The 27,963-nt window shown below is 49.2% G+C and overlaps 1 protein-coding gene across 2 annotated transcripts in view; it reads left to right on the top strand.

The window, feature by feature from the left end:
- Positions 1 to 27,963, top strand: part of LOC126519173 (acetylcholinesterase-like) — a 59,637-nt gene that overhangs the window by 9,169 nt on the left and 22,505 nt on the right. For both annotated transcript variants that reach the window (XM_055065294.1, XM_055065296.1), the window contains exon 2: positions 24,538 to 24,823. In XM_055065294.1, coding sequence (XP_054921269.1) covers positions 24,557 to 24,823 — 267 coding nt within the window. In that variant the 5' untranslated portion in view covers positions 24,538 to 24,556. The remainder of the gene's footprint in view (positions 1 to 24,537; positions 24,824 to 27,963) is intronic.

The raw sequence follows: 27,963 nt of genomic DNA, 5'->3' as shown, positions 1-27,963 counted from the left end.
TCTCCAATGACGTTGTTGGCCAAGGACCCGAAAGTTCTTTTAAACTTAAAGGTCTGCGGTCTAATTTATTTAGGGTTGATTTAAGTCGGCATCTTGGTGTGTCGTGACGTGGGAAATCTAGAAGGAAGTACTATATATCTTCGTCTACAAATCCACAATCACATTCGGCGGTTTGCGCACGGCCAATTCTGTGTAAGAAATCCTTTGTGTAGGCAGTGCCTAGCCTTAATCGATGAATAAGGGTTTCTATAGTTCTGTCTAATGATAATGAAAATTTGAATTCAATGGTATAAGTCCGAGCTCTTGGAATTCTTGTACCAATTGTTTTTACACATTTTGAAAGACGTTGTCCTCATAAAGCAACGTAACTCATTCTTTGATATTGGAAGAAGAACCACGTCGTCTTTGAGGTGTGCTTGTTGTGCTGCTTCATCGGCGGCTGTGTTGCCAGGATTGTTACAATGTCCTGGTATCCACTGAAATGCTCTTACATGTTTCGCTGCGCTTGCCTTTGTGAAGTTTTTAAGTGTCTCGTATATTATACTATCGCTGAATGTTTTCCCTTTTGTGCTGCAGAGTGATGTTAGAGCCGTCTGTGAATCGTTGAAAATTTGCGCATCTGCTACTGACAATATAAATTTTATCGCACATAGCATTGCGAACAGTTCAGCCGTTGTGGACGAAGTCGCACGCGATAGCTTAAATTATTCTTGTTTGTTGAGGTGCGGTTTAATGACTGATAAAGTTGAAGAGGTTGATGTACCGGAGCCATCTGTATAGACGTGTGTGTACCCTCAATACCGCATATATACACATATATATATATATATATATGTATATATATATATATATATATATATATATATATATATATCTGGTAAAGTGCTAGCTATTGATCACATACCACCAAGAAATGAATTTTGGAACTCACACGTCGAATGTCCTTCATGGCTGCTTAGACTTCCAAAAATCGAATTGTCAGTAGACGGGATATTCAGAAAAAGAGAGATATTCACTATTTTCGTTTTATTGCTTGCACTGCGCGTATCTTTTGTACCCTAAGTCTTCGTGTTTGTCTTGATGTCCGCTCCCATGCGTTTCAAACACGACCTTTGAATGACGCCTGTGAAAAGATGATGACTGAGTGAGCGACGACGACAGATTCACGACGCCGAAGCGACGACGGTAGAACCACCACTACACAGACCACAGCTACATGGCGATTGCGCTAAGCCGACGCTGCATGATTACAAAGGTGTCACCATGGCATGCCATGAATGACGCGAAGAATGCTGTCATTACTGGCAATAATAACGGATTAAAAAGTGGGATGACCGCAATCTAATGGCCACGACTGATTGACGACGTCAGAGTAACTACCACTATATAACCAAGATCACTATATAACCAGGACGGGAGTGACGAGTGCATAGTGAAGAAGCCGGAACGGTGATGATGTAATCACGAAGGCTGGACGACCCCGGCATGACCACGGCGCAATGTTGACAGCAGCATGACGTAAAGGCATTCCGAGGACTTCACGATGATGCGAAGTCGACAGAATTATAATGGCGTGACAAGGACGAGCTGACGAAGATTGCAAGTGAACAAAATACGACAAAGAAAAGATAACGTTAGAATGATTCCAATTGAGTGATGACATCCGATATTTAGCATCCACTATACCTGGACCGACGTTGGTTCTATACAAGAAAAGTCGAAAGTTACCTATCAAGAAAGTTCTCAGGCAAGGGGACACATTCTCTCCAATGCTATTCACTGCATGCTTAGAAGTATTCAAGTTTAGGAGTGACGATCAACGGCGAATATCTCACCAACGCTCGGCTTGCAGACGACATTGTCTCATTCTGAAACACTGATGACAAATTACAACAAATTATTGATGATCTTAATCAGCAAAGTGTAAGAGTGGGTTTGAAGAATAATATGCACAAGACAAAGACAATGTTCAATAGCCTGGCAGGGGAACAAGAATGCAGGATTGCCAGTGAGCCTTTTGAGTCTTTAGAGGAGTACGTTTATCTAGGTGAACTACCCACAGGAGACGCTGATCAACAGAAGGAAGCTTACAGAAGAAAAAAAATGGATTGGAGTTCATACGGCAGGCACTTCGAAATCCTAATTAGGAGCTTTCCACTGTCGCGAGAAAGAAAAGTGTGCAGTCATTGGGTTATACCACTGCTGACATATGCGGCAGAGAGTTGGAGGATGACAATGAAGCTCTACAACAAGTTAAGGACCATGCAAACGACCATCGAACGAAAAATGTTAGGGGAGACGTTGAGGCAGAAAGAGAGCGGTGTGGATCAGATAGTAAATGGGGTAGCCGATATTCCAGTTGACATACAGAGAAAAAAATAGAGCTCGGCTGGCCATGTAATACATAGGGTAGATAACCGGCGGGCATTAGAGGTGCACTATGGGCACCAAGGGAAGGGAAGTGCAGTCGATGGCGTCAAAAAAACTAGGTGAGGTGATGAAGTCAAGAAATTTGCAGCTGCAAGCTGGAATTAGCTAGCGCAAAACACTGGCAATTGGAGATCGCAGGGAGAATGGCCTTCGTTATGCATCGAACCTAAATATAGGCGGCGCCGCCGCCGCTGCTGGTGCTGCTGCCGCTGCCGCTGCCGCTGCTGCTTCCGCTGCCGCCCATGATACACGGAAGACGAATGAACGATGCCAACAAAGAGAATTAGAGAAGTTTTATTGTAATGTTGCGCCTAGTTCGGAGCCTTTGCTTTCTGATTGGCATTGCCTACCAAGAAGGCAACGACGTGACAACAAAAGTGTCTCAAATCACGTCAATGCTTGCGCATTTGCACTGATACGAGACGCGCACATGCCAGCTCGCCCTCTGCCGCTATCTCTGCCAACACTTCTTTGGGAGGAGTGAGGAGTAGTGGTCAGACATCCTCGGCTTCAGTATCGCTTCTTTTTACTAATATCAGAAGCGTTCTTAACAGGTGCAACTCACATCAGCAATCGACACGTGTTCCGCTAAAATAATCGCGCTAGCGGAAACATGGCTCACTGCGCATGTCTGCGGCGCTGATATCTTTTTCAATATTCATCGCTTCTCATCCTATCGTTCTGATCGTAGCCGCCAGAGAGGCGGCGGCGTGCTTCTCGCAGTTTCCAATGATATACCATCATCATGTATACACGTGCAGACTGATCTAGAATCAGTATGGTCAGCAATGACACTTAATCATCAGAAAGTTGTAACAGGGACATGCTACCGTCCAACTTCGTCGTCACCTAACTTTAGTAACAAACTTTATGACGCTGTTAACATCGTTGCAACACGCTTTCCTTCATCACCGCTGTTCGTACTTGGCGATATTAAGTTACCAAACATAACATGGATTACCGACCTCCCTTTAATATCCGCACTCTCATCTCAAGCTCGCGACTTTTCATGTGTGTGTTCCGTATTCTCACTCGTGCAGATCTGCGCTCAGGCAACTAGAATAGCAGCTAACACGGCGAATACACTAGATTTAGCCCTGACTAATCGACCCGACATAGTATCGCCTGTAACGTACCTGCCAGGAATTAGCGACCCCTTGCTTCTACAGTTTGATAATAAACTAGACCGTCTGGAAACTAACAAGAATAAAAAAATAATACGAGACTACTACACAGCAAATTATCAGGCCATAACTAATGCACTGTCTTTCTTTATCGGCATTTTCCTTGAGAGCTTCGAACACCGTAGTGTACAAACTAATTGGCACGTGTTCACAGCTGTGGTCACCCGTCTAACTGAACAGTGCATTCCTCAACACACCATTGCAACTTACACAAACTCTCCGTGGTACATGTAGTGTTTCCGCGTCGAACGACACCGTCTTGAACATGAACGGGAATGAACCCCCGCCTTTATTGCTCCGTAGTATATATACATATGTGCGCATGTCACGCATGCGCAGGGCATCGAATCAAGGGCCGTGGCATGGCAAGAACTAAACACGATAACACAGCAACGATTATGCCACATCTCCCCTTTTCCAACAAAATAACAACCAACTAAATAATGATAAACACAGTCAAAAGAAACGTATTGCTTTACATTCAGAAATCCCGTAACGGTCTGGTTTTCTTACAGCTCTGCCGAATCGTGTAACGTATTCGCCTGGTACCTGCGGCGAAACATTACCCCGATCCTGTATGGGGTCACTTTGGAGGGCTTGGAAGTTAGGCTGATCGCCAACTTCTGCATTTTCCAGGCTAGGGAGAAACTCGTATGTCTCGTTGTACGAGTCTGGAATTCTGCTTGGCGCTTGCTTGACTAGAAATTTCCTGTTGCGTTCGATCTGGATGCCGCTCTCCAACGCAACGACATTCGACCGCGGCCGTTTTTCCCACTGACAGATGACGCCTTCCCGCCTGCAGTCCTTGACCCAGAGAGAATAACCGGGTGCCAATGGGACAAGGTGTCGGGCCGCATGACGGCGGTCATAATCTTGATGCTGCTTTTCCCGAACAACTGCATCCGTCTTCCGTACCTCTTTCAGGTTGGGTGTCTTTGGTACCAGCCTGTTCGGATGGAGAGGCAGGGTTGTACGAAGCCGCCGCCCCATGAGCAGCTCCGCTGGCGTCTTGCCTAGTGGTCCCGGGGTGTCCCTGTAGGCTAACAGAGCCAAATAGGTATCATGAGACTTTAGCAGTAGCCCGTTTACTGTTTTCACCATTCGCTCTACCTCTCCGTTTGCCTGCGGGTACCTAGGGCTACACGTCACACCTTTGAATCCATAGGCCTTCGCGAACTGCTTAAATTTTTCACTGACAAATTGAGCACCGTTATCCGTAACAAGCACTTCGGGTATGCCGTGCCTAGCGAGGACGTCTTCGACATGACCAACAACACAAGTGGTGGTGAGCGATTCCAGTAAACACAATTCTGGAAATCGAGATAGGAAATCCACTAAGAGCAAGTTGTTACGGCCGTTGAGATGGAAGATATCTGCTGCGACCCTTTGCCAAGGTCGAATAGGTGTCTGGGTTGGGATCATTGGTTCACTCGGCTGTTCTCGGAACTGCGAACACACGCGGCAATTGACAACCAAAGAAGCTAGTTGAGAGCTCAAGCCCGGCCACCAAACAGACTCCCTTGCTCTCGCCCTGCATCTCACAATACCTTGATGACCTTCGTGAAGCAGACTTAACATTCTATTCTGGAGCGAGAGGGGCACAACGAGGCGAGTGCCATGCATGAGAACCCCCTTTACTCACGCTCAGTGTTGTGCGATACTGCCAATAAGGCCTCACAACGCTTGATAGCCAGTTTAGGCCCGGCCAGCCGTCACGAAGGTAACGGCACAACGTACGGCAGGTCTCGTCCTTCGCCTGCTCTTCAGCGACCAGTCTAAAGTGATCCGATTCACCCAACTCGGATAACGCACCAGTAACAAACGAGTTTACTTCATCCACAGAAAGGAAGTTCTTGGTTTTTTGCCCTCGCACTGGCGATCTAGAAAGTGCATCAGCCATTTCCAAATTTTTCCCAGGAACGTAGACTACATCAAAACTGAATCGCATCAGACGCATTCGGAATCTCTGAATGCGCGGCGGTACCAAATCTAGGGGAGTCTTTCCTAGCAAAGTCACTAGCGGTTTGTGATCCGTCTCCAGCGTTATGTGTAGTCCACGCACATAACCCTCGAGACGCTCAGTCGCCCATGTTAGAGCTAGGGTCTCGTTTTCAATTTGCGCGTAGCGCATTTCTGTTCGAGTCAGTGATCTTGAAACGAATATAACTGGCCGTCTTTCTTTGTTTGGTTGTACCTGAAGTAAAACTGCGCCTAAACCGTACGACGACGCGTCTGCAGAAAGAATGGTTTGATTCCGTGGATCAAACTTTGCCATACACCTATCAGAACAGATAGCGCGTTTTATGCTGTCAAACGCCATCTGCTGAGGCGTTGCCCAAATCCACTCACTGTGCTTGTGCAGCAACTGACGTAACGGCGCAGACTTCTCAGCTAAGTCTGGAATAAACCGCGAGCAATGATTTGCAAGACCAAGGAACCTCCGCATATCGGCAACATTTTCAGGCGGCTTCATATCAGTGATCGCTACAACTTTTGTAGGATCTGGCAGTATGCCATCTTTGCTCACTCGGCATCCCAAAAAACATAGCTCTTTTACACTGAACTGACATTTTTCACGATTCAAAGCGACGCCGGCTTCCGTCAAGCGTCCTAAAGTCTGAAACAATCGCTCATCATGCTCTTTCTGTGAAGAACCAAAGACTAACACATCGTCCATTGAGTTTACGACCCCCGGCATTCCATCAAGAATTTCACACATTTGCCTTTGAAAATATTCAGGAGCAGAGATTATGCCAACCGGCAGGCGTTCAAAGCAATAACGTCCAAAGGGGGTAATAAACGTGGTCAATAGCTGACAATCCTTGCTTAGCTTTACCTCATGGAATCCCCAGTTCGCGTCAAGTTTAGAAAACACAGCTGCTCCGCTTTGTAACCCGAGTGTCTCATCAACAGTGGGGAGCACAAATCGCTCACGTTTCACCCACTTATTGAGTTGGGTTAGGTCAACACATATTCGCACTTGCCCGGACGGCTTCAAGACTGGCACTATGCCAGCACACCACTCGGTTGGCCCTGCGACTTTACGAATGACCCCGTTCTTTTCCATTTCTTCTAGCTCGCGTTTCACGCCGTCCCTCAGCGGGATGGGTATACGACGAGCGGTGTAAATGGCATAGGGCACCGCGTCTGCTTTGAGATTAATACAGTATTCTCCTTTCATGGCACCCAAACCGCAGAACAAAGAGGGGAAGCACGTTTGCACAGCTTGGTGGATCGAAACTTCGTCTACAAATTTCACTATTCCCAAAGCTTCTATTGCTGGCAAGCCCAAAATGACATTACTCCCCGAGTTAATGACGGAAACGTCCTGCCTAACCAAACATCGTTTCCACAGAATGTCTGCAGTGAACTGTCCTTTCAGATCTAACACTTCGTTGCCTGGCCCTTTTAAAATTACGTTGGAACGCTCTAGAGTCTTGGGTACGCCAGGAAACGATGCAGGAACAACGTTTACCTCTGCTCCTGTGTCAATCTTAGCAGACACTGTGACCCCATTAATAGCGACCTGAACAAAACGAGCTCTTGCAATTGTGCCAGCTAAAGTCCCAACAAAATAGATGGCACACTCTGTTTGCTCACTCAATGTAGCTGTCCGGGGAACACTGCACAAATCTACCTCGGATGCGTTTGTTTCGGCGATCGTGAAGTTCTGCTTTTGTGGGCAGACCGCGGCGAAATGTCCCCGTCTTTGGCACCTGTAGCAGATTTCCCCCCTTGCAGGGCACGATGACGTTAAATGACGGGCCCTGCCGCAAGCCACGCACTTTCGGGCATTTTCTTTGGCCCATTGGTCCCGTGGACGTCCCCGGCTTGCTCGTTGAATTCCGTCGACCTCTACGCTGGCTGGTTGGTGGTATGGACTACTGTGAACTTCCTGTTGTTGCTGTACCGCTTCCTTCATCCTTGTCTTTGTCAGTGCAGTTTTCAGAGTTAGTGCAGCGTCCATTTGTAGGGCCTCGGACAACTTTGTGTCACGTAGTCCAACCACGAAACGGTCGAGGATCATCCGTTCTTTCATCACGCCATAGTCACATTTATTTGCCAAAGTATGTAGGGCCGTTACATACTGGTCCATCGATTCGCCTGAAACTTGGTGGCGACGATGAAAACACGCACTTTCGTACACCAAATTGCGCGTGGCAATGAAGTAGGCGTCGAAACGTTTTTTCACCACTTCATAGTCCTTTGACTGTTCTTCCGACAGCTCAAAGGTCTTGAATACGTTGCGTGCCTGCCTCCCCATGGTATACAGCAGCATGCGTACCTGAGCCTCTTGAGTTCGCTCATCAAGGCCGGAAGCAAATCGATAATCATCGAATTCTTGCACCCACGCCGGCCACTCTGACGCATTGTCAAAGTTGAAGCTCGTTGGTGGCTGTACCGGAAAGAGCTGGCGCGAAATACCCCTTTCCTCACGCGCCTTGGCTGGAAGCTCTTGTTCCGTTATCGTGTCCGAGCCGAGGACGCCAACGATGAAGGTCGGCCGTACCTGAATCTTCTCACGTCGCCCGCGGTTCCACCCACTTTGCGAAGGCCACTTCTGACACCATGTCGTGTTTCCGCGTCGAACGACATCGTCTTGAACATGAGCGGAGATGAACCCCCGTCTTTATTGCTCCGTAGCATATATACATATGTGTGCATGTCACGCATGCGCAGGGCATCGCATCAAGGGCCGTGGCATGGCAAGAACTAAACACGATAACACAGCAACGATTATGCCACAGTACAGTAACCACATTAAGCGTTTATCAAATAAAAAGAAGCGCCTCTACCACATTGAAAAGCTTGCACCCACAATTGAACGCTGCACATCATATAGTGCGGCGTCAAACGCATATTTGCAATCGCTCAAAGACGCCAAAAAGCACTTCCATTCACATGTTCTCCCTTCAATGCTTGCCACCAATGTTAAAAAATTTTGTCGTGCAATTATTCTTTCGATTGAAAACTGCCTTGTCTTAAGTGACTCTTCCGGTGTTCGAATTCCCTCCGACTTTCTGTCACCATGCTAAACCATACATTTTCAGAAAGTTTCACAGCCACATCTAGCGAATATATGCCAAGTACACAGCACTTTAACTATGCTAACATGGCCTCCATAATTGTTGCTCAATCCGGTATCAGCAAGCTTATTGATGGACTATCCATTCATTCTGCCACAGAGAGAGCAAGGCAGGCAAACGCAGTATGTGCCCCGCTGAGTACCTCCGCACCGGTCAAAGAATGAAGCGTCATCCAACGTGCGTCCAACCTCTTCGGCTGTAGAGTGGCCTTCGCTACCACAAAGTGCTTCAGGTAGAGATACTCCGTTGGCGCTCCCCAAGAGCCGGGATGGTAATGAAAGGCTTGGAAATGAAAAGGTGATAGAAATGCTTAAAGAGCTAGTAAACACTATGCGTATATTGATCTCTGGACTGGCAACGCCAACTGCACTATCTATCGTGAAGGCGTTAAATGCTATGGAGCCGCTATTAGCGGCTCTAAAATAAGGGGGGCAGTCATGGCTCTCCCGGTAAAACACTGTACATCGGAACAGAAGATGCATCACTCTGTTATAATGCCATGGAATGCTCGAGGTCTATGCGGCCGCATGTCTGTCTTTAGGCAACCGGTTTTCAAATACCGCTTCCGAGTGATCGTGATATGCGAGCCAAATCCCACTTCTGAATTTCGCCTTTCCGGATACGTTAAGCTCCACTCACGTGAATATGGACACAAGAGCAAAGTGTTAATGTGTATACGCACTGACATGACGTTTCTTCGGCACACGATCACTCCACATGACAGCAATGAATATGTGAGTGTGACACTAAAACATAAACTACATGTATTTTCGATCATCGGCGCCTGCATACCTCCTAGACAAAGACTTGACCTCTCCTACCTATCCACTCTGTTACAAGGTTCCCCATGCCCTCATTTTATTTTTGGAGACTTCCATGCTCATCATCCTTACTGGGGAAGGGCCGCAATGAACTATCGGAGTAGGAAATTAATAGACTTCATAGACACTGAAGGTATGACTGTCATCAACGATGGGCCTCCAACTTACATCCGCGGCACTACCTATGGAAGTTGCCTAAAGCTCATTATCGCATCTCCGAGCCTCCTGTCCTCAATGAGCTGGTGCTTGGACATAGAAACGCATGGGAGTGATCCTATACCAGCATATGTGCAGACGAACTAGTTTGTGCAATCAACTGCGTCTGCTGTAGGTTGCACTGATTGGCCCACATTCTCTACATGTGTCGAAGAGTATTGCGAAGACATCACTTCACCATCTGAAATAGAATACATTATTGTATCTTCAGTGCAGAAGATAACTAAGTTTATCAGTGCACCTACATCCAGAAGGGCGATTGATATAGAATATGAGTGGTGCCGCGCGATCCGTCGTAGAGCGGGAAGGAAGGTTAGGCGAACTCAATCGTCATTAAACCTTGTCTTACTTCTACGATCTCAACGAAAAATACGGCGTCACCTTTGAAAAATGGGAAAACAACGGTGGAGGACCATCTGTTCGTCTCTGGATCTTCGAAAACCACTTTCTAGGATCTAGGAAGTAGTACGAAGCCTTCGTGCCCCTCCTCAGCAGAAACATCCTTTCCGTGCTCTAGCACTTCACCAATCTCTGGCGGAAGTGCAGGTTGCCGAAGACTTCTGGAAGAGAGTCACCCGTACCAATGTTTCAACATGTCCAACATTGGATCGACCCGTGTCACCTCGTAAAGATGCACGTCTTGACCTTCCGTTCACGATGCCGGAATTAGAAGCTGCACATGCTGCTTCGAGACGATCTTCTGCACCTGGACCTAGCGGTATTTCATACACTGTTCTGTGCCGCCTTGGTGTGGAAGGTCGGAAAGTCCTGCTGTCGTACTATAACGCCATGTGGTCCTCCAATGCAATCCCGAAGCAACGGAAAACCAGCCGTTTGGTTGCCTTACCGTCGTCTTACCAGCAAGTAGCTTTAGCTAGCTGTGTCGGTAAGGTGAGGGAAAGGATGGTGCTCACTAGATTAGAATGGTTCATGCAAAAGAGTTAGCTTTATCCTGAAATGATGACCGGATTTAGACGTGGACGGTCTGCAATAGAGGGGGTCATTCATCTCGTGTCCACGATCGAACACGGAAAAAAGCGACACCGACTTGTAGGATCAGTTTTCTTAGACATAAATGAGCCCATGACAATGTACTGCACGAAGCCATTCTTTATTCCCTAAGTAATTTGGGCATCGGCGGCCATCTCTACAGGTGGATTGAAAATTACCTAGATGATCGCACAGTCTTCATGTCCACGAATGATGACGAAGCGAGAAGACACGTTGTGGTCCGTGGAGTGCCTCAAGGAGGCGTGCTCAGCCCGACTATTTCCAATGTTGCCCTTATTGGATTTGCGCAAATAATTCCTGATACAGTACGCATTAGTACCTACGCAGACGACATTTGCATATGGGCGTCTGCAGTCACGCGACCGCAAATTCGTGAAAGATTGCAGCGAGCTGTTTCTTTAACGTCTCAGTACCTGCAGTGCCAAGGACTGCAACTACCCCAGATAAGTGCGTGCGATAGCGTTCACATGGAAGCTTATGTGTCGGTATCCAATTATGGTCAATGGCAATGTCATCCCACAAGTGACCCACCGCAGATTGCTCGGCGTTTCATTGACCGCGGTGTTTCATGGTCGAAGCAAGTCCCAAAGCTAAAGAAAAAAATTAACTGTGCTCGCTCAAGTTTTTCGCTTTCTGGCCGGTATGAAGTGGGGTCGATCTGAGCATTCGCTACTCCGGCTGTACCAGGCTCTCTACGTCGTCTACATTCCGTATAGCCTGCCAGTTTTATCAAATATGAGATGGTCATATTTGCGTACGCTGGAAAGTGCCCAGGGACAGATGCTGAAAACATGTCTTGGTGTTCCACGTTGCACCTCAACCTACGGAACAATTGAGGAGGCTAGCGTCACCTCTTTACCTGTCTATCTACGATGCGAACCTCTTCGAGTATTCCTGCGACGGCTGTGCCGTCATGGACGCCACCCCTTATCGACAGGTCCCGACATATGGCTGGACTCCACTTTTTCAAGAGCCATTAAATGCCAAGAATCTGTCATACCATCATACTTTGCCCCTGCTGACCTTCCACGTATGCCCCATGGGTAATGCCCAAAATACGGGCGCGTCTATCTATTATCGGAATTTCTAAAAAATCGCCAACGCCTACCGTCGGCCTCAGACATTTAACACTTTAATATATGTCGAAAGAATATGACTCCTCGGTGAATGTGTATACAGACGGATCGGTCTCGTCGTGTGCGTCTTGTGCGGCTTTCGTCGTGCCTGCGCATCCTGTCATTCGACGGTTTCGTCTGTGCAACAAGACGACTACAACATCTACGGAACTAGTGCCAATCAGAGAGGCCGTTCAATATATTTCGCGACAGCATCCTCATGTATGGACGGTCTTCAGTGACGCAAAATCGGCTCTGCAACTACTTAGAAAGGTGTTGAAAGAAAGCGCTTACAGAGTGTTGGCTCTTCAAAATGACGAGCTCTACACTTTAACGCAAAGACAACGGCCACCACATCACATTTCAGTGTATTCCAAGTCACTGTGATATACACAGCAACGAACTGGCCATTGCCGAAGCCAAGAAAGCAATCGAAGAACCAGAGTCATTGCTTGCGATTCCTTTTTCAGGAGCGGACGCCAACTGCACCCTCTCCACAGTCATCCGAAAATCGACAGAAAAACACTGGAACAATCCGGATAATCGCCACAGACGACTCCAGAGATCAAACCCCACCATGATATTTGCCTAGGCTACCACCGAAAATTCAACGCAGCTGTGCCAATCTTCTGCACAGACTAAGACTGGGGATAACGTTTACGCGCGGATACGAGCACCTCATGCGACGCGCTGAGTCTCCACGGCATCACCGACCGGCTACTCGACTACGTGCGAGCCTTCTTGTCTGATCACACGCTTCGGGTGCGGGTTGGGGGTGCGCTCAGCCGGCTGCGCAGTGTGTTTTCTGGTGTTCCGCAGGGCAGTGTTTTGAGCCCCTTTTTGTTTAATCTTGCCCTCGCGCGACTTCCGGACTACATCCCAAAAGCGATGCAGCACGAAGTACGGGTAGCCATCTACGCTGACGACATCGCCCTCTTCGCGACTGGCCCTACTGAAGTCGGCTATCAGGTGCGTGCATCCGTCCAGACTGCAATCGACGCGGTGGACCAGTACATGGGAAGCATCGGCCTCCAGCTGTCGGCGACCAAAACAGAGGCACTGCTGGTACACCCACGAGGCACGCGAGCACGTTCCGAAGCGCCACCGCTGACTCTGTGCCGTTGCCCTCTCCCGTGGCGCAAGAGCGTCCGTTACCTCGGCCTGCAGATCGACTGCCGCGTCAACTTCAATCCGGCCGTCTCCCACATCTTCAAGCAATGAAGGAAAGTCGCCAGCGCCGCGCGCTCTCTTCTCGCGCGTGGACACGGATGCACGCCGCAACTCGCACTGCGCGTGTACAACTCTGTGGCCACATCGAGGGCACTCTACGCCCTCCCCACCATCAACGCTCGAGCAGCGAATTGGAATACTATTGACATGGCGCACCGTACTGCGGTGCGAGAAATATACGGCCTCCCTCGCTCCTCCCAAGTAGGGGCGATACTCGCGGAAGTGGGCAACTGGCCGCCAACCCTTCGTGCAAGAAAGCAGGCGCTTCCACCATATTGAGCGCCTGCAGCGCTCACCACAGGGCCAGCGGCTTGTCTGCAGACTCCACTCCCTGCCGAACTCGGGTATGGGCAAGCGGGCCACCGAGTTCTCAAAGCTCATCGGGTCGTCGCCGCAATTCGTCTCCCTCCCGTACTACTCCAGTCTGCTCGACGTGAACATGGAGGTTCCTGGCGTCGCATCAAAGCGCCGAACTGCGGTGTGCGCCATGAGACAGGTGACCGCCTCCCTACTGCACGAGCGACTGGCAGGCAGGACGACTACTCGTCTACACCGATGGCTCGGTGACGCCGGACGGGTCCGGCGCTACGGCTTGCACGGCACCGGACATCTCGCAAACGCGCCAGTGCTGACTGCGCTTTGCCGTGTCGTCGACAGTGGCTGAACTCGCTGCCATCGATCTTCCTGCCGACCTCCTTTTGATACATCCGAACATTGTGTCAGCGGCCATTCTCACTGACTCTCGTGCGGCGCTTTGCATGCTAGCCAGAGACTACGCCGGAGTGCCCCTTGTTCGAGTTGGCTGCAAGCTGCGACACATCGTCGCTGGCGCTCCAATGGATCATCATCATCATCATCATCAGCCTGATTACGCCCACTGCAGGGCAAAGGCCTCTCCCATACTTCTCCAACTACCCCGGTCAATGGATACCCGCACACATCGGATTGCCAGGCAACGAGGAGGCTGACTCCCTCGCCAAGGCGTCGCAAGGTGAGCGCTTTCCCCTCACCCACTTGGTGACGAGCTTCGACGCGGCCCAGACAGCGGTTCTGCGCAGCCTCACTGCGCGACACCCCGATCGGCGCGTCGCGGCGGGAACGCCCCCGCGCCTGGTCCCGCGTTCGGGCCTCTCTCGGGCTGACTGCGCCTTCCTTCTCCGCCTGCGCATCGGCTGCTACAGAACAGCGGTGCGCACACACAGGCTCACGGGAACCGGCAGCCCCCGGTGTGGTAGTTGGGACGGTGTGGAGCACGTAGGAAGGAAACTAAGGAGAGGCCCTGACGTCACTCTTTGTGAAGCTAAAGTGAAGCCGGAAGTTGGCGTTGCTCATGGCGTTGGTCCGCTTATCGGGCCAGCTCTCCTTTCTTGTTTACATTTCTCGCGAAACCACGCCGCGCTGCGCGCAAACGTGCTGCTCGGACGCGCGCGCTCCGCAGAAATACTAAGCAAACGTTAGCCCGTTAGCATGATTCCGCGAAAGAGGGCAAAATTTCCCGCGGATATTCCTTCGTCCGTAGCCATTGCCGTGGCGCGGTACATTGCGTACAGCATTGCATGCGCGTTCATTTCACGAACTTTAGTTCCTCCTGTCCCACCTGGCCATAGCAACATCCGGGAGGGCATGGTCCAGATAACGCAGCGCAACAAAACACGGAGACGAACGCAAACCTGCCCGCACGGCGCCTTTGCCACGGTACGAAACCTACGGAGCAACACGTGTGAGTGCACAGAACTAAAACAAAGCCGCCATTCTGGCCCGAAAGGCGTGGCCGCAACGGCAAAGAAATAAAAAATCAGCAAAAAATAGGAGAACGTACTACGTCACTTCCTCCACATTTTTCTCCTAGCACGTGGAGGGGGTAGGGCCTCTCCTCAGTTTTCTTCCTCCATGGTGTGGAGACACTCGAGCATCTTCTGCGTCACTGCCCGGCCTTCGGGACCGAGAGGGAGGCTCTGTACGCCTCCTACCACCGATGTGGCTTGCCATCCACCACCCTGCAGTGCCTACTCTTCCCCAATGCTCACAGTTCCATCACCAAGCGTGCATTTTCGGCATTGATGGAATTCTGTGAAGCAACACACCTCAGAGCGCGGCTGTAGGCCCCGCAAATGCTTAGCTACATTGTCTTTCTTTTTTACTATTGCGGTCTATCTCTCATTTTTAATTCAGATCTCTTTCTCCTTCATCTTTTTCTCCGCATACCCCTTCCCCCTGCAGTGCTGTTGAGGTGTCCTCCTGTGAGAGACAGTTACGGCACTGCACTTATCTCTTCCATTTCTCCTTAAAAATCACATCACACACAGACTGTGAGTTGTGCAATGCGAATGAGACTATAGGTCATGTGCTTTGTGACTGCCCTAAGTACGTGGAAGAGGCTCAAAAGTTGAACAATGACCTTACGTGTCTCGACAACCCACCGTTGTCGAGGACGTTATTTTAGGCCCTTGGCAGGACGCTGAATCGAGTTTCTACGTCATCCACGCGTTACTGAACTTTTGAAAAAGAACGGGCCTGGACTGTAGGCATTAAGCATGCCAAATTGCTCGCCATATATTTTTCATACTCCTTCTGTCGTCATCGTCACCCGTCATGCGCCTCTTTGTTCCCTCTTGCTCTCCCTCTTCCCCTTCCCCCAACGCAGAGTAGCTGGCTAGAGGAATATACCTCAGGCCGACGTCTCTGCTTTTCGTATCATTTAACTTCTCTCTTTCTCTCTCTCTCTAACTCAAAATTCTTAAAAACACTTCAGATTCTTCTTCTATCATGCTATCCAAACTTTTCCAGCAATCCCTTGACCATGGTACGCTACCTAATGAGTGGAAAATAGGCAAGGTGATTCCAGTGTATAAATCCGGCAGCAAAGAATTCCCTAATAATTATCGTCCATCTCTCTCACCAGTACGTGTTGTAAAAGGCTCGAACATATTATTTTTACCAACCTGGTTATTTCATTGAATTCAAGTAATTTGTTACGTCAGCACGACACGGTGTTCGGAAATCTTACTTCTGTGAAACCCAATTAATATCGTTTGCACATGCACTACACAACATTGTTCCCCAATCATCACTAGCCGATTGTATATTCTTGGATTATTATAAAGCATTCGACAAGGTGTATGACAAACTATTGCTTCACAAGCTAAAACAACTTAACATTGACTGTAACCTTCTGAAATGGATTGAGTGTTTTCTTCGCAACCGCTCGCAATTTGTTTGTGCTAGCATTGACTCCGATATTACAGAGGTCCGCTCAGGTGTTCCTCAGGGCTCCGCGCTTGGACCCTTATTGTTCCTAATTTACATTAATGATCTTCCCTTGCTTATCAACTCCCATATCCATCTGTTCGCTGATGATTGCGTCATTTTCAGAGAAATTTCCAGTGGTAACAATATTGAATTACTTCAGTCGGACCTCACCACAATAGGGAACTGGTGCAATGAATGGTTCGTCGTGCGTGTGTCTAGGAGAACCTCTACCATACCGCCGCACTACATTGGCATGTCATTGGAATAAGTTTCTTATATTTACATCAATTCGAACCACAGCTGGTCTTTTCATACTGAGAACACAATTGAAAACGCTAATCGCATGCTTGGCTACCTACGTCGCCACTTTTTCAACGTGCCTACTAAGTTGAAAAGTTTCTTATACAAAACCTTAATACGACCCAAACTCGATTACGCGACTCCAGTATGGGACCCTGTTCATGAAAACCTAATCACTGACCTCGATATGGTTCAAAACAAGACTGTACGTTTTATTCTTGCAAACTACAACTGCACAGCGAGTATAACTAACGTGAAATCTAATATTTGCCTCCCATCGCTGGCATCTCGCAGAAAAGTGTCTCGTATTGCCCTCTTCCACAAGTTGTACTATCATCATACCCCCTGAGATCACCTCATCCTCCATCCAATTTATGTATCCCGTCGCATTGATCATCGGTACAAAGTCGGCATTTTGTCATGCAACACTAAAATATTCACACATTCATTCCTGCCGCGAACCTCACGTGACTGGAACCATCTTCCTACTGAAGTTGTAGGCCTTACTAATTAGGAACGGTTCCGTGAAGCCATAACTAATATGCTACACGCGTGTGATATTTGATTGTTTGATTGATTGTTTGACTGTTGATTGCGTCACTGGCATTTCTCACAAGCAGCTACGTATCTTCGAACGGAGCGAGCAAGCCCTGGCCAAAAGAAGCGCCGGCGGATCCGGTCGTAGGTACGTGACACACCCAGGTGACGGGCAGTGGGGAGGTCGTGAAGTTCGTGGAGAACAGCAGAGTGAAGGTGTTTAGGGATCACAAGGAGTAATACAGGGCCGTCGGGGTGAACGTCATGGTGGTAGATTACGCCATCTTGAAGTCTGAATAACCGAAGGGAACTGTCGAAAAGTGATGATTCCAGGCGGTCAATGATGATGCGCAAGAACGGGTCACGGCGCTGCTCTTCGGCGACATGGAGCAGTGTAAAAACAGAGAACACAGACGTCGGTGTCAGTATCAGACGTAGAGGTCGCGTCTTCGACTGGGTAGCGAGAGAGGCAATCTGCGTCCTGGTGTTGGGGTCCCGACTTGTAAGTCACTGTGTAATGATATTCTTGTAGTCGGAGGGCCCAACGACCGAGCCGGCCAGTGGGATCCTTGAGCGACGAAAGCCAACGGAGCGCATGATGGTCCGTGATTGTTGAGAAGGGCCTGTCATAAAAATATGGGCGTAACTGTGAAACAGCCCAGAGGAGAGCAAGTCATTCGCGCTCCGTAACCGAATAGTTGCGCTCTGCAGTTGTCAGGAGCCGCCTTGCGTAGGGTATAAGGCGGTCGTGTCCGTGTTGGCATTTCGATAAGACGGCGCCGATCCCATAACCAGTGACATGGTTTCGGCCCTCCGTAGGTACGGACAGGTCAAAGTGGGCCAAGACCGGTGGATTGGTGAGAATCGTGATAAGGCTGAAAATGCGGCAGCCTGAGGGGAACCCCACGTAAAAGGCACGTCTTTCTTCAGAAGTTCAGTGAGTGGTCGAGCGACTGCTACGAAATCTTTGACCAACCATCGGAAATAAGAACAGAGCCCCACAACACTCCGGACGTCTTTGACAGACTGAGTTGCAGGAAAAGCCGTTGCTGCTTGAACCTTTTTCGGGTCGGGTTGTACTACGGAAGCATCGACGAGATGGCCTAACACTGTAATCTGTCGGCGCCCAAAGTGGCACTTTGATGAGCTTACTGGAGCCCAGCTTTAGTTAAGACGTCAAAGGTAGCTGCGATGCGCTCAAGGTGCGTCTCAAATGTAGGAGAGAACACAAGGACGACGACGGGGTAATAAAGGCATGTTGACCCTTCGTAACCTTGAAGCAGGGAGTCGGTCATCCGTTCGAACGTCGCGGGGACATTGCATAAACCGAACGGCATAACCCTTAATTGGTAGAGGCCATCTGGAGTGACGAAAGTGGTCTTTTCTTCGTTTTGCTCATCGACGGAAATCTGCCAATAACCAGATCGAAGGTCGATTGACGAAAAGTATTCGGCACCGTGAAGACAATCAAGAGCGTCGTCGATTCATGGTAAAGGGTAAACGTCCTTTTTAGTAATTCGGTTTAGGTGGCGGTGATCAACGCAGAAATGCCACGTGCCATCTTTCTTTTTTACGAGCACGACCGGCGACGCCCAAGGACTCGACGAGGGCTCAACAGTGCCTCTGGCGAGCATCTTGTTTACTTCCTGCTGAATAACTTGCCGCTCTGCCGTGGACACGCGATAGAGTCAGTGGTGAATTGGAACGGCATCACCATTGTTTATCCCATGCTTAGCAAGGGACGTCTGACAACGTGGTCGATTCTCAGTGTCAAATATGTCGTTGTCGGAAACCAAAAGGCGAATTAGGGCGGCTGTTTGGTCAGGAGCGAGGTCAAGTGCGTCCATGGGACGTAATGGGCCGTTGAGGTTCAAGGCATCCTGTGGGTAATCAGGAGGATCTGGAGACTCGTCGGCTGCAAAAGCAGTGACGTGGTCGTCTGTCACAGACTGGAGCGTGGCCACCCCTATGCCTTCAGGTAACACTTGCTTCGTCGAGCCAAAATTAATAACCGGAACACACATCTGACTAGCGGCAAGGGTTACAACGTAGTGTGGCACAGGGATGTCGCGCACAAGGAGGACATCATGAATGCGTGCGACGACATAGTCGCCATCAGGCATGGTTGCCGTTGAGGCCAATTCGACGAAGGTTAGTGCTTTCGGAGGTAAGCGAACAAATGCGGTAGTGCTGAGGGTGCTGGGTTGTTCGGGGCGAACGTCTTAAGGAAGAGGAAGCTCAAGACATAGCGTACTGGTGGAACAGTCAATGAGGGTAGAATGCGTCGTCAGAATGTCGAGCCCGAAGATTAGGTCATGAGGGCAACTGGTCAGCACGGTGAACAGGACTGGAACTTGGAGGCCAGCGATTTCCATGCGAGTGGTGCACATACCCCTGACGGCTTCAGTGACTCCATTGGTGACGCGTACAGCTCGAGTGACGGTAGGCGTAAGAACTTTTTTGAGGCAGCGACATAGATTAGCGCTCATCATTGAAACTTGGACTCCAGTATCGATTAATGTGGTCTACGGAACACCATCTACGTCTACTTCAATTAGGTTCGTGTTGGTGAGGAGCGTCAGCGGAGGATTCGGACAGGAAGAACGTGATGCAAGATCTACATGGCCTAGTTTTCCGTCCGGAATGGTCCATAATTGGTCGGCGACGAATAGCGGCGTGGCTGGGGGGACGCGGACCGATCGCGCTAAGGTGACGGCGAGCGAGCAGGACGAATGACATTGACGGATACGTCAGAAGTAGGCGGCATACGGCGAGGAAAGTAACGGCGCGGGTCGGCATATGGACGAGGAGACGGGGAAAAGGAGCTTGAATACGCCGACGTCCAGGAGGTGCGGTAATGGCGAGCGAAGTGGCCAATGCAGAGACAACGGAATCAAATGGGCTTGTCGTCCGGAGTTTTCCACTAGGCAGGGTTGCGGTATCTAGTAGGGGAATACAGATCGCCGTGAGGCGGAGCAATCGGCACCGGAAGGGCATCAGAACGGCAGACGGAGCAGGCAGCTGGGAAACCTAGGTTTGCAAATTCTTTTCAATTCATTTGCAATTCATTTGCAAATTCATTTGCAAATGAGGGAGATCATTGGAGCTGGTTGGTCAATGGTGGGTTCAAGTGGGCGTGAAAGGAACGGCGCAATACTCGCGGCGAACAATACGTGGGATGTGCTCAATTAAAGGTGGTGAAGCGGTCAGGTGGACGCAAGACGACATCGTAGCCGTGTTACGGAGCCGGGAGAACTGTGAAATGTCGTGGCGGCATTCATTGACAATGACGTCGATGGTGGACACATTGTTGAAGCCCAACAAGTTGAAGGCGTCGTCCGTGATCCCTTTAAGTACGTGGCCGACTTTGTCAACCTCAGCCATTTTCTCGTCGACTTTCCGGCAAAGAGCGAGCACGTCTTGTATGTACCAGACACGATTCAGTGGAAAACTGAACTCGGATAGTGAGCTCTTTTGTAGCAGCCAGCTGCCGACCGGTGGGATTTCCAAAGAGGTCGACCAGCTTCTTCTTCAAAGCCTCTCAGCTAGAGATCTCGTCCTCGTGTGTCCGGAACCAGACACAACGAGTTCCGCCCAAGTAGAATAGGAGATTGGCTAGCATAATGGTAGGGTCCCAGCGGTTGGTTTACCTATCACGCTCATATAGGTTGAGCCATTCCTCAACGTCGACATTATCTTGGCCGGAGAATACGCCAAGATCGCGGGTATATGTAACCATAGCCTACGTTGTTGTCGGGGTCGCAGGAGTAGAGGGAGTCGAGGTGTCGTCACTGGGAGCCATTGCGGAAAGCGAAAGGATGCGGCTTCTGTGGAGCTCCGTGGTGAGGACGGGGAACGCCACCCTCCACCACAATATTACGCGAAGGACGAGTCAGGAAGACGAGCAACTACTTACAGCTTATATTTACAACAGCGGTCGCAGCGCTGACCGGTTAGATTCACAGCGCGAGCCCAGTTCAAACAATCAAGTATCACACGCGTTGTTACGTTTCGCCTACAACGCGCGGTATAGCCGGCGCGGATGCAACGGACGCCGGGGCTTCGTTCAAAGCGGCGGACATTTTGGCCCGTTCAGCGCCGCTGATACGCCTCCCCGCCAAGCGCGTCCAGGCATGTTTCAGTGCCACGTGTCTTCAAGTGTGCGTGTGTGTGTGTGTGCATGTTGGTGCCCACGCTAGTCAAAGCGCGGCAGCCGGGGAGAGGAGCTCCCCAAGTGTGAAGCGAGGAGGTCTGACCGGCGCCGGCCCGGCGGATGCGTCACTACACTCGTCTCAACATATCCCTCAGCCTGCCCGTGCCCCGCATCACGTGCGCCTCTGACGAGGCGTTCCTTCTTGCCCTCAACTCCGAGAGTATAAGAGCAGCTGCCCCCGGACGCCAAGAGAGAGGCTCCGATTTCTTCCGTTGAGTTACGTGCTCTCCTGTCTCTCCACTTCGGTCGACCTGACCGCCCGCTCTTTTGCGATGCTAGAATAAACAAGTTGTTCTGTTACCAGTCGACTCATGCTTTGCCGGGACCTTCGGATGCTTCCAGTTGTGCCCCAGGCCGCCAGGCCAACGCTACCCTTGGGGCTTGCGACCCATTTGCAACAACGGGTGTCAGCGCTGAGATTCCAACAACGTGTAGCAATATTTTATATACAAGGGTCATTTAAACACTCATATAACCAACTGTGTCTGTTTTCTTCATGTTCTTGTATTTACCACTCCCCTCTGTAATACGCTTGGCCCTGAGGGGTATAATGAAATGAAATGAAATCAAATATGACATGCCACCGCTGGCCGCCTTATTTTGCACTATATCTCACGCTGTTCTGCACTACACCAGAAACGGCAATCGTGCGAGGCAGTGGCTGACACAATAGCCTCTGGCATAGTGATCCAAGTTCCACGCGTATACTTGGCTCATACCAGAAGTCAGTGGCCTAAATCTAGGGAGACCAGTCAAGAAAACCATTTCATTAAAATTATGCAGATCTTACGCACCGTGGGAATTGACGCTATGCGAAGCATTTTGCAGGTACATGTCTACCCAGCATGGCTCGAGGTTCAGTAAAGCGTTACCATGCGGAACAACGTGCTCCTAATGAGAGCAGTTGTGTGTGCAACACAAGCATGTGCCTAACAACACTACCGCATTTTGAGATCTTCATACCTGCTGGACGGCCATGTGCTAGACAAACATGGTTTGAGGCGTCATCTTTGTCATGTTACGATTTATGAAATGATAGGTTAAATTAATTATTCTTGTTCGGCAAAAGCCATCATCTCAACATGTGGCAAGCCGTACAGGGGGACTATGTATTAATTTTGACCTCCTTGGATAATTTACCGTGCACCTAATTCTAAGTTGACGAGCTTTTTAACATAAATGTGTTTTGCATTTCTCCCCATCGAAAGGCGGCCACCGCGTCCGCATCGAGGTTAGCACGCACCGCCACAGCCACTAAGAAACAGCGGCGGGTCGTCATAGGATGTGAATCTATGTCTATGTCACAAGGTTTTCACAATTACTTTCGTACTCCTGCGAGGAAAAGACAAAACCTGTTCGACCTGGGCCGACCATGAAGGTGGTACAATGTCTCACTGCTTCTACGTAGCGTTAGCTGTTCCGAGGAAAGGACTGGAGCATGTGGGCCGATCGCGAAGTTGCACTTCCATGTAACACATCGTCTCAAAGTCCTAGCTGGCGCGAGGGACGAATGCGAGTAGCTGGCACGTGACGCACCCGCCAAGCATATAAAAGAGTCTGGTTTTCTTTGGAACGATGAATGTGCGCCTGCGACTGTGGCCTATTGATTAGAGCATTGTACTTCTGTGCAGGAGGTCAGACGTTTGATTCCACCGTCGGCCTTGCATTTCCTTTAATGGAAGAGACCTGGAACTAAGAAAGGAACAAACCTACCTACCTACCTACCACAAAGAGCCTTGAATGAGGCAAAAAAACTTCGCTTTGACGTAACATTATAGGGTAACCTGACGGCGCCTCACATAGCGACCATGCATTTATTCAGAAAGGCAAAGGCCAAGCGGTGAGCGAAGTGGCGGCCGCGGACAAGTTTTGTTTTGGTTTCAGAGGATGGCCCATGAATCGAGCGGCAGTAGCCAGTCGGTGCAGAAAACGCGTTGCATTCGCGGCTCGCGGAGAGCCGCGAACTACAAACCACAGTCTCCTAGATAACTTCTGTGCCTGTCGGATGACCGAAAAACGGCCGTCGTTTGTGGAAATACCACGTACTTAGGGTGAAAATCAGCATATTGAGGGTAGTGGCAACACTCACCAGGCGCTAGGCGACCACGGTATGGCGTTGCCGCAGAGTAGCGGCAGCAGACCACCAAAGTTGTTTGCACTCTTCACATAATAATGATATTGAGTAGCGGTTGCGAGCGGCTCAAGTGCCGTGCCCGTGTGGGGTGACCTAGCCGGAGACCTCAACGTAAGTGGCGCCTCTCTGTAGAAATTCAAACAGCGGCTGGTATTTATTGATTCGCTATAGCTTCGCTAATAATTCGGCAATCAGATGTATGCTGCTGCTCTTTTATTGATGCACATGCTTTTTGTTGTCAGCAGCGAGCACCAAAAACGTAAGTGTGCTCGATACCACCCTCCGTAAGCGGCGCCACAACCATAGTTCCAACTACGGCCGCTTTCCATTGGTTCACCCATCATCCGGCAGGAACAGAAGTTATATAGGAGGCTATGTACAGGCATACACACGACGCTGATGATGATGGCACATGATGTAAGACGTGGTGGTGAAAATGACAATAGAAAGGATTCCTTCCACTAGCCGCACTAACCATGACAAGAGCCTAGTTGAATCAGAATTGTCTTAAAATGATATTGGAGCATCAACTCCCTCTAGTGGCACCTGTGATAACAGCGCTTACTCGCATCCAACTTTTTAAGATAAAGAAGGGCTACACTGTATACTAACGAAAGAAAGCACGACTGAAGTGGTTTCAGAAGCTTTTCCTGTGCCGAAACGGCCCAAGTACTCGAAAATGCGTGCCATATGAAATCAGCGACGCCACATTGACGTGTCGAAGCTGAGTTGCCGCCGCAAGATTCTGCAAGTGAGGCGTTTCGCGTCCGGTCTCTCGACTAGAATTCAACTTTGCTCAGCCAAATGAATACTAGAAATTTTAGAAATACTAGAAATACTAGAAATGAATACTATAAATACTACAAGAAAAAGGATATCTTGCAAGCATAACTAGACCAAGTGTCGCTCTCAGTGTCCCTTTAAAAGCAGGGCAATCAATCGACCAATGCAACAAATTATCACTGTGTTTATTCGCGTAATTCCTTTTCACAAAATCTTTTAACGTGCAGGTAAGCAGAGTGTAGAGCAATGGCGGTCAAAGCAGCGTTGTTGGCGCTCCTTGCCCTCACGGCCCTTAAGAGTGCCCTGGCTGAAGACATGCACGTCGAGAGGCAGACAACGGAGGGCCGTGTTCGTGGCAAGGTGGTGCGCAGCCTTGGCAAAATTGTGGAGGAGTACCGCGGCATTCCTTTCGCCGAGCCTCCCGTAGGCAAGCTCAGGTTCCGTCCTCCACAGCCAAAGGCACCGTGGGAAGGAACGTTAGATGCCACTGCAGGATCTACAGCGTGCCCTCAGGTACGTGTATAGAAGACTGCGATAACGTGCGACAGGGGCAGGTTGCTTAATATTGTTACGTGTGGAACGACACACGTAACAGGAAATCATGCAGCAAATCAAAAACTGACAAAAGGGGCAAGCGCTTAGTATTGTCACACTGTAGTGTAGATGAAGGCTGCAGTCGAAAAAAACTGTTAATGACGAAACTGACTTTTTATTGGACAAACATGTGCCCACAAAAGAAACTTACACTCAAAGCAGAACAATAGTGGCGAACATAGTCGGCGATCGTCGAAAATCTGATCAGTGGGTCAAGCGCGTCGGCTTTGATACATGAGTAATCGAAAGTACCAGAGAAACGGCTGATGCCCGCGTGTCTTCCGGAAATTACTACACAATTCGCGCAGCGCATACATGCAATCAGATTACACAAAGTTCGGTGACACCAGACAACGGATAGACCCATCGATAACATTCCAGAAACTTCCAATACATACAGGTGCGCCCTGCGCCAAGCAATAACATTTGTTGGACGATGAAACGCGGTCACCCCATCAAGATGAACAAGTACACGTTTCAGTATTTCATACCGCGGGAGCTCAATAGTCATAGAACAAGGAACGTCGCTTGAGCCAGCATCTCAACAAACGGACTTGATTTCATCAGAGCAGCAAATGCTTTCTTTAGCCTTTGTGTGCTCCTAGCTCGCAATCCCCCGCCATCAGTGCAGGAGGAGGAGGAGTAGACAAGGCTAGTCTGACACAGGCATATTGCACACTCCTATTGAGCATAGGGGGGAGTTAACTACGCGTACGTCAACGCTAAGGAAAGCAGTTGCTGCCTTGACGTAATCAAGTCCTTGGTGGAAATGTTGGCCCCAGCGACATTCCGTGTTCAACAAACTCTAGATCACTTCGACCTCATACCTCCTGGTCAGCTACTCTTTTGTTTACATTCCGTAAGAGTCAAATTCATGGTAAACACTTATGTTGAATTCCAATGGCGGAGTCGGAGCAGCCGACGGACTCCGCGAGCGAGCACTCGACTCTGGCGCAGAGCAACGCCTCCAGATCCGCGAGTGGAACACAACCTGCGCCGCCGGAGCAAGGCGGAAACGGAAATTCTATCACCAAGTTACCCAGGATACCTTGCGTGTTGTCATTTCCTTCCGCTGTTTGCTCCCAGCACCGCCGCACCGGTCACTTGTCTCTTCAGCGCCGTTCACCTGTTGTTTTTTTAAAAGTGCGGAATGGATATCTCGCCAAGCGGGCAGCAGCTTTTGCTTCCTCGCGAGTCGTGACCGGTGGCGCCTCCCAGCAGACAAACGTGGTAAAGGAAATACGTCACGCGGAGTTCCGGTCCACTCCGCCGATTTCGGTGCAGCATCTTTTTCTGCTCCACGGACGGACTCCCGCTCTGGATTCCCTCCGACTTTCTCATTGGAACACCTTACTCCCGCCCTCACTCTGCCATTGGAACAAACTTGCTCCGAAACGAGCAGAATAACTTGCTCCGACTCCGCTATTGGAATTCAACATTAAATGATAATCCAGAAGAAAAACAACATGCATACTAGACTTTTGCGTCCTTGTGGAGTCACAGCTTAGGTTTCAACGAAGACTTTCTTTTTTACAAAAAGTTCTATTGAACATTTTAGTTGCCCCTAATTAGACCACACACCCTAACGCTCTCACCCAAGGCATTGTGCCCCATTTTCTTTAAGTTTAAACTCAATCTGGTTTTTTGTTCTCCTAGGACGCCAGTAAAAGATGGGCATAACGCTTGTAAATGCCGCATCATTGACACATACATACTAAGCTTAGCATACGCATCAGACGTGCCAAAAGAGCTACAAATTTTAGATTTGTCCAACGCCAGAGTCTGTCTCGGCTACGCTGTGTGGACAATTTATAGTTCAATGAAAACGCATGCCAATTATTAACTTTTGATTGTATAGGGTAATACAGAAACAACGCCTTCAAGTCGCGAAGCTGGCCTTCCTTCTACGGAAACCTGCTTAAAAGCGCTTGATATGATCTTAGCTTCTAGCGCGAAGTGAACACGGACACAGAAAGGAGCAGACAGGACGAGCGTCCTGTCTGCTCCTTTCTGTGTTCGTGTTCATTTCGCGCTAGAAGCTAAGATCATGTTACCGTACCAACTCGCCCAACTGTCTATCCTAAAAGCGCTTGACATAAGACGCACGAGAAGACAATGACGGCATTCATTTTTGTATTCCGTGGGCTTTCTTCCGAGCCCAGAAAAAATACCCTCATAAATTATAACGCCCGAACAAAGTATTTCTTTAGGTGTAGCCAAAGCCGAGTACAGTCTCCATCATTTCCAATCATGCCAATCTGCTTAAATGACTACTGAAAATTTGCTCGAATACACCTACCTTGAAAAGTCATCAAACTTTAGAACTTACTCTGTCTTACTCATGACGACAACAAGCAATATATCGCTGCTCTAAGATGGATAGGCTGGCTAAAACGTAACATTTATTGTGAGAACCTTTAAAGCGCAATAAAGACATGGGAAACCACACGACAAGGCTTTTACTCCAAGTGAAAGGATGTATTGAAGGAGCATCACATCTATGCACATATAAGTCAGCGCACATACCAAACAAAGCAGGGTATCAAGATAAAAACGATACACCGATACTTACACGCTAAACACCGGAAAACACAAATCTGAAAATACACGTGTGCCAACATTCTAGAAATGTTAGCACCACAAAGGGATGGCTTGACGCAAGCATCCCCACTTTTCCTAATATGGAAGGCCTATGATAATTGTCGCGTGATTTGGTTAAAAAGTTTTAAAAACTAACTCTGTCCAATATAAGGCGGGAACGCTCCCACGCCCCCCGCAATGGGCAACAAATGCGACATCCCAGGTGATTTTTGTGACGTCTGATGATGTCTTATATGTAAGGGGATACAATGACCAAATAAGCCTACATGTATGTTGCGACAGCTAAACCGCATAGTTAAATGTTATGCGTGGCTCTGCTGTCGCAAACCCCAGAGACTAGCGGTGCTGGGGGAAGGCCAGTAAAATAGTGCCAAACCGCACACACGACACACGAGTGCCGGCAACGCGTCCCTAAGGTGTCCGCCAAAAGGCTGTTTCACATGGCGGGATTTTCAGTC

Source organism: Dermacentor andersoni, chromosome 10, assembly GCF_023375885.2.
Source record: "Dermacentor andersoni chromosome 10, qqDerAnde1_hic_scaffold, whole genome shotgun sequence".
NCBI lineage: Eukaryota > Metazoa > Arthropoda > Arachnida > Ixodida > Ixodidae > Dermacentor > Dermacentor andersoni.
The sequence above is the reverse complement of the archived record's forward strand: the minus strand, read 5'-3'. Positions and strand labels throughout refer to the sequence as shown.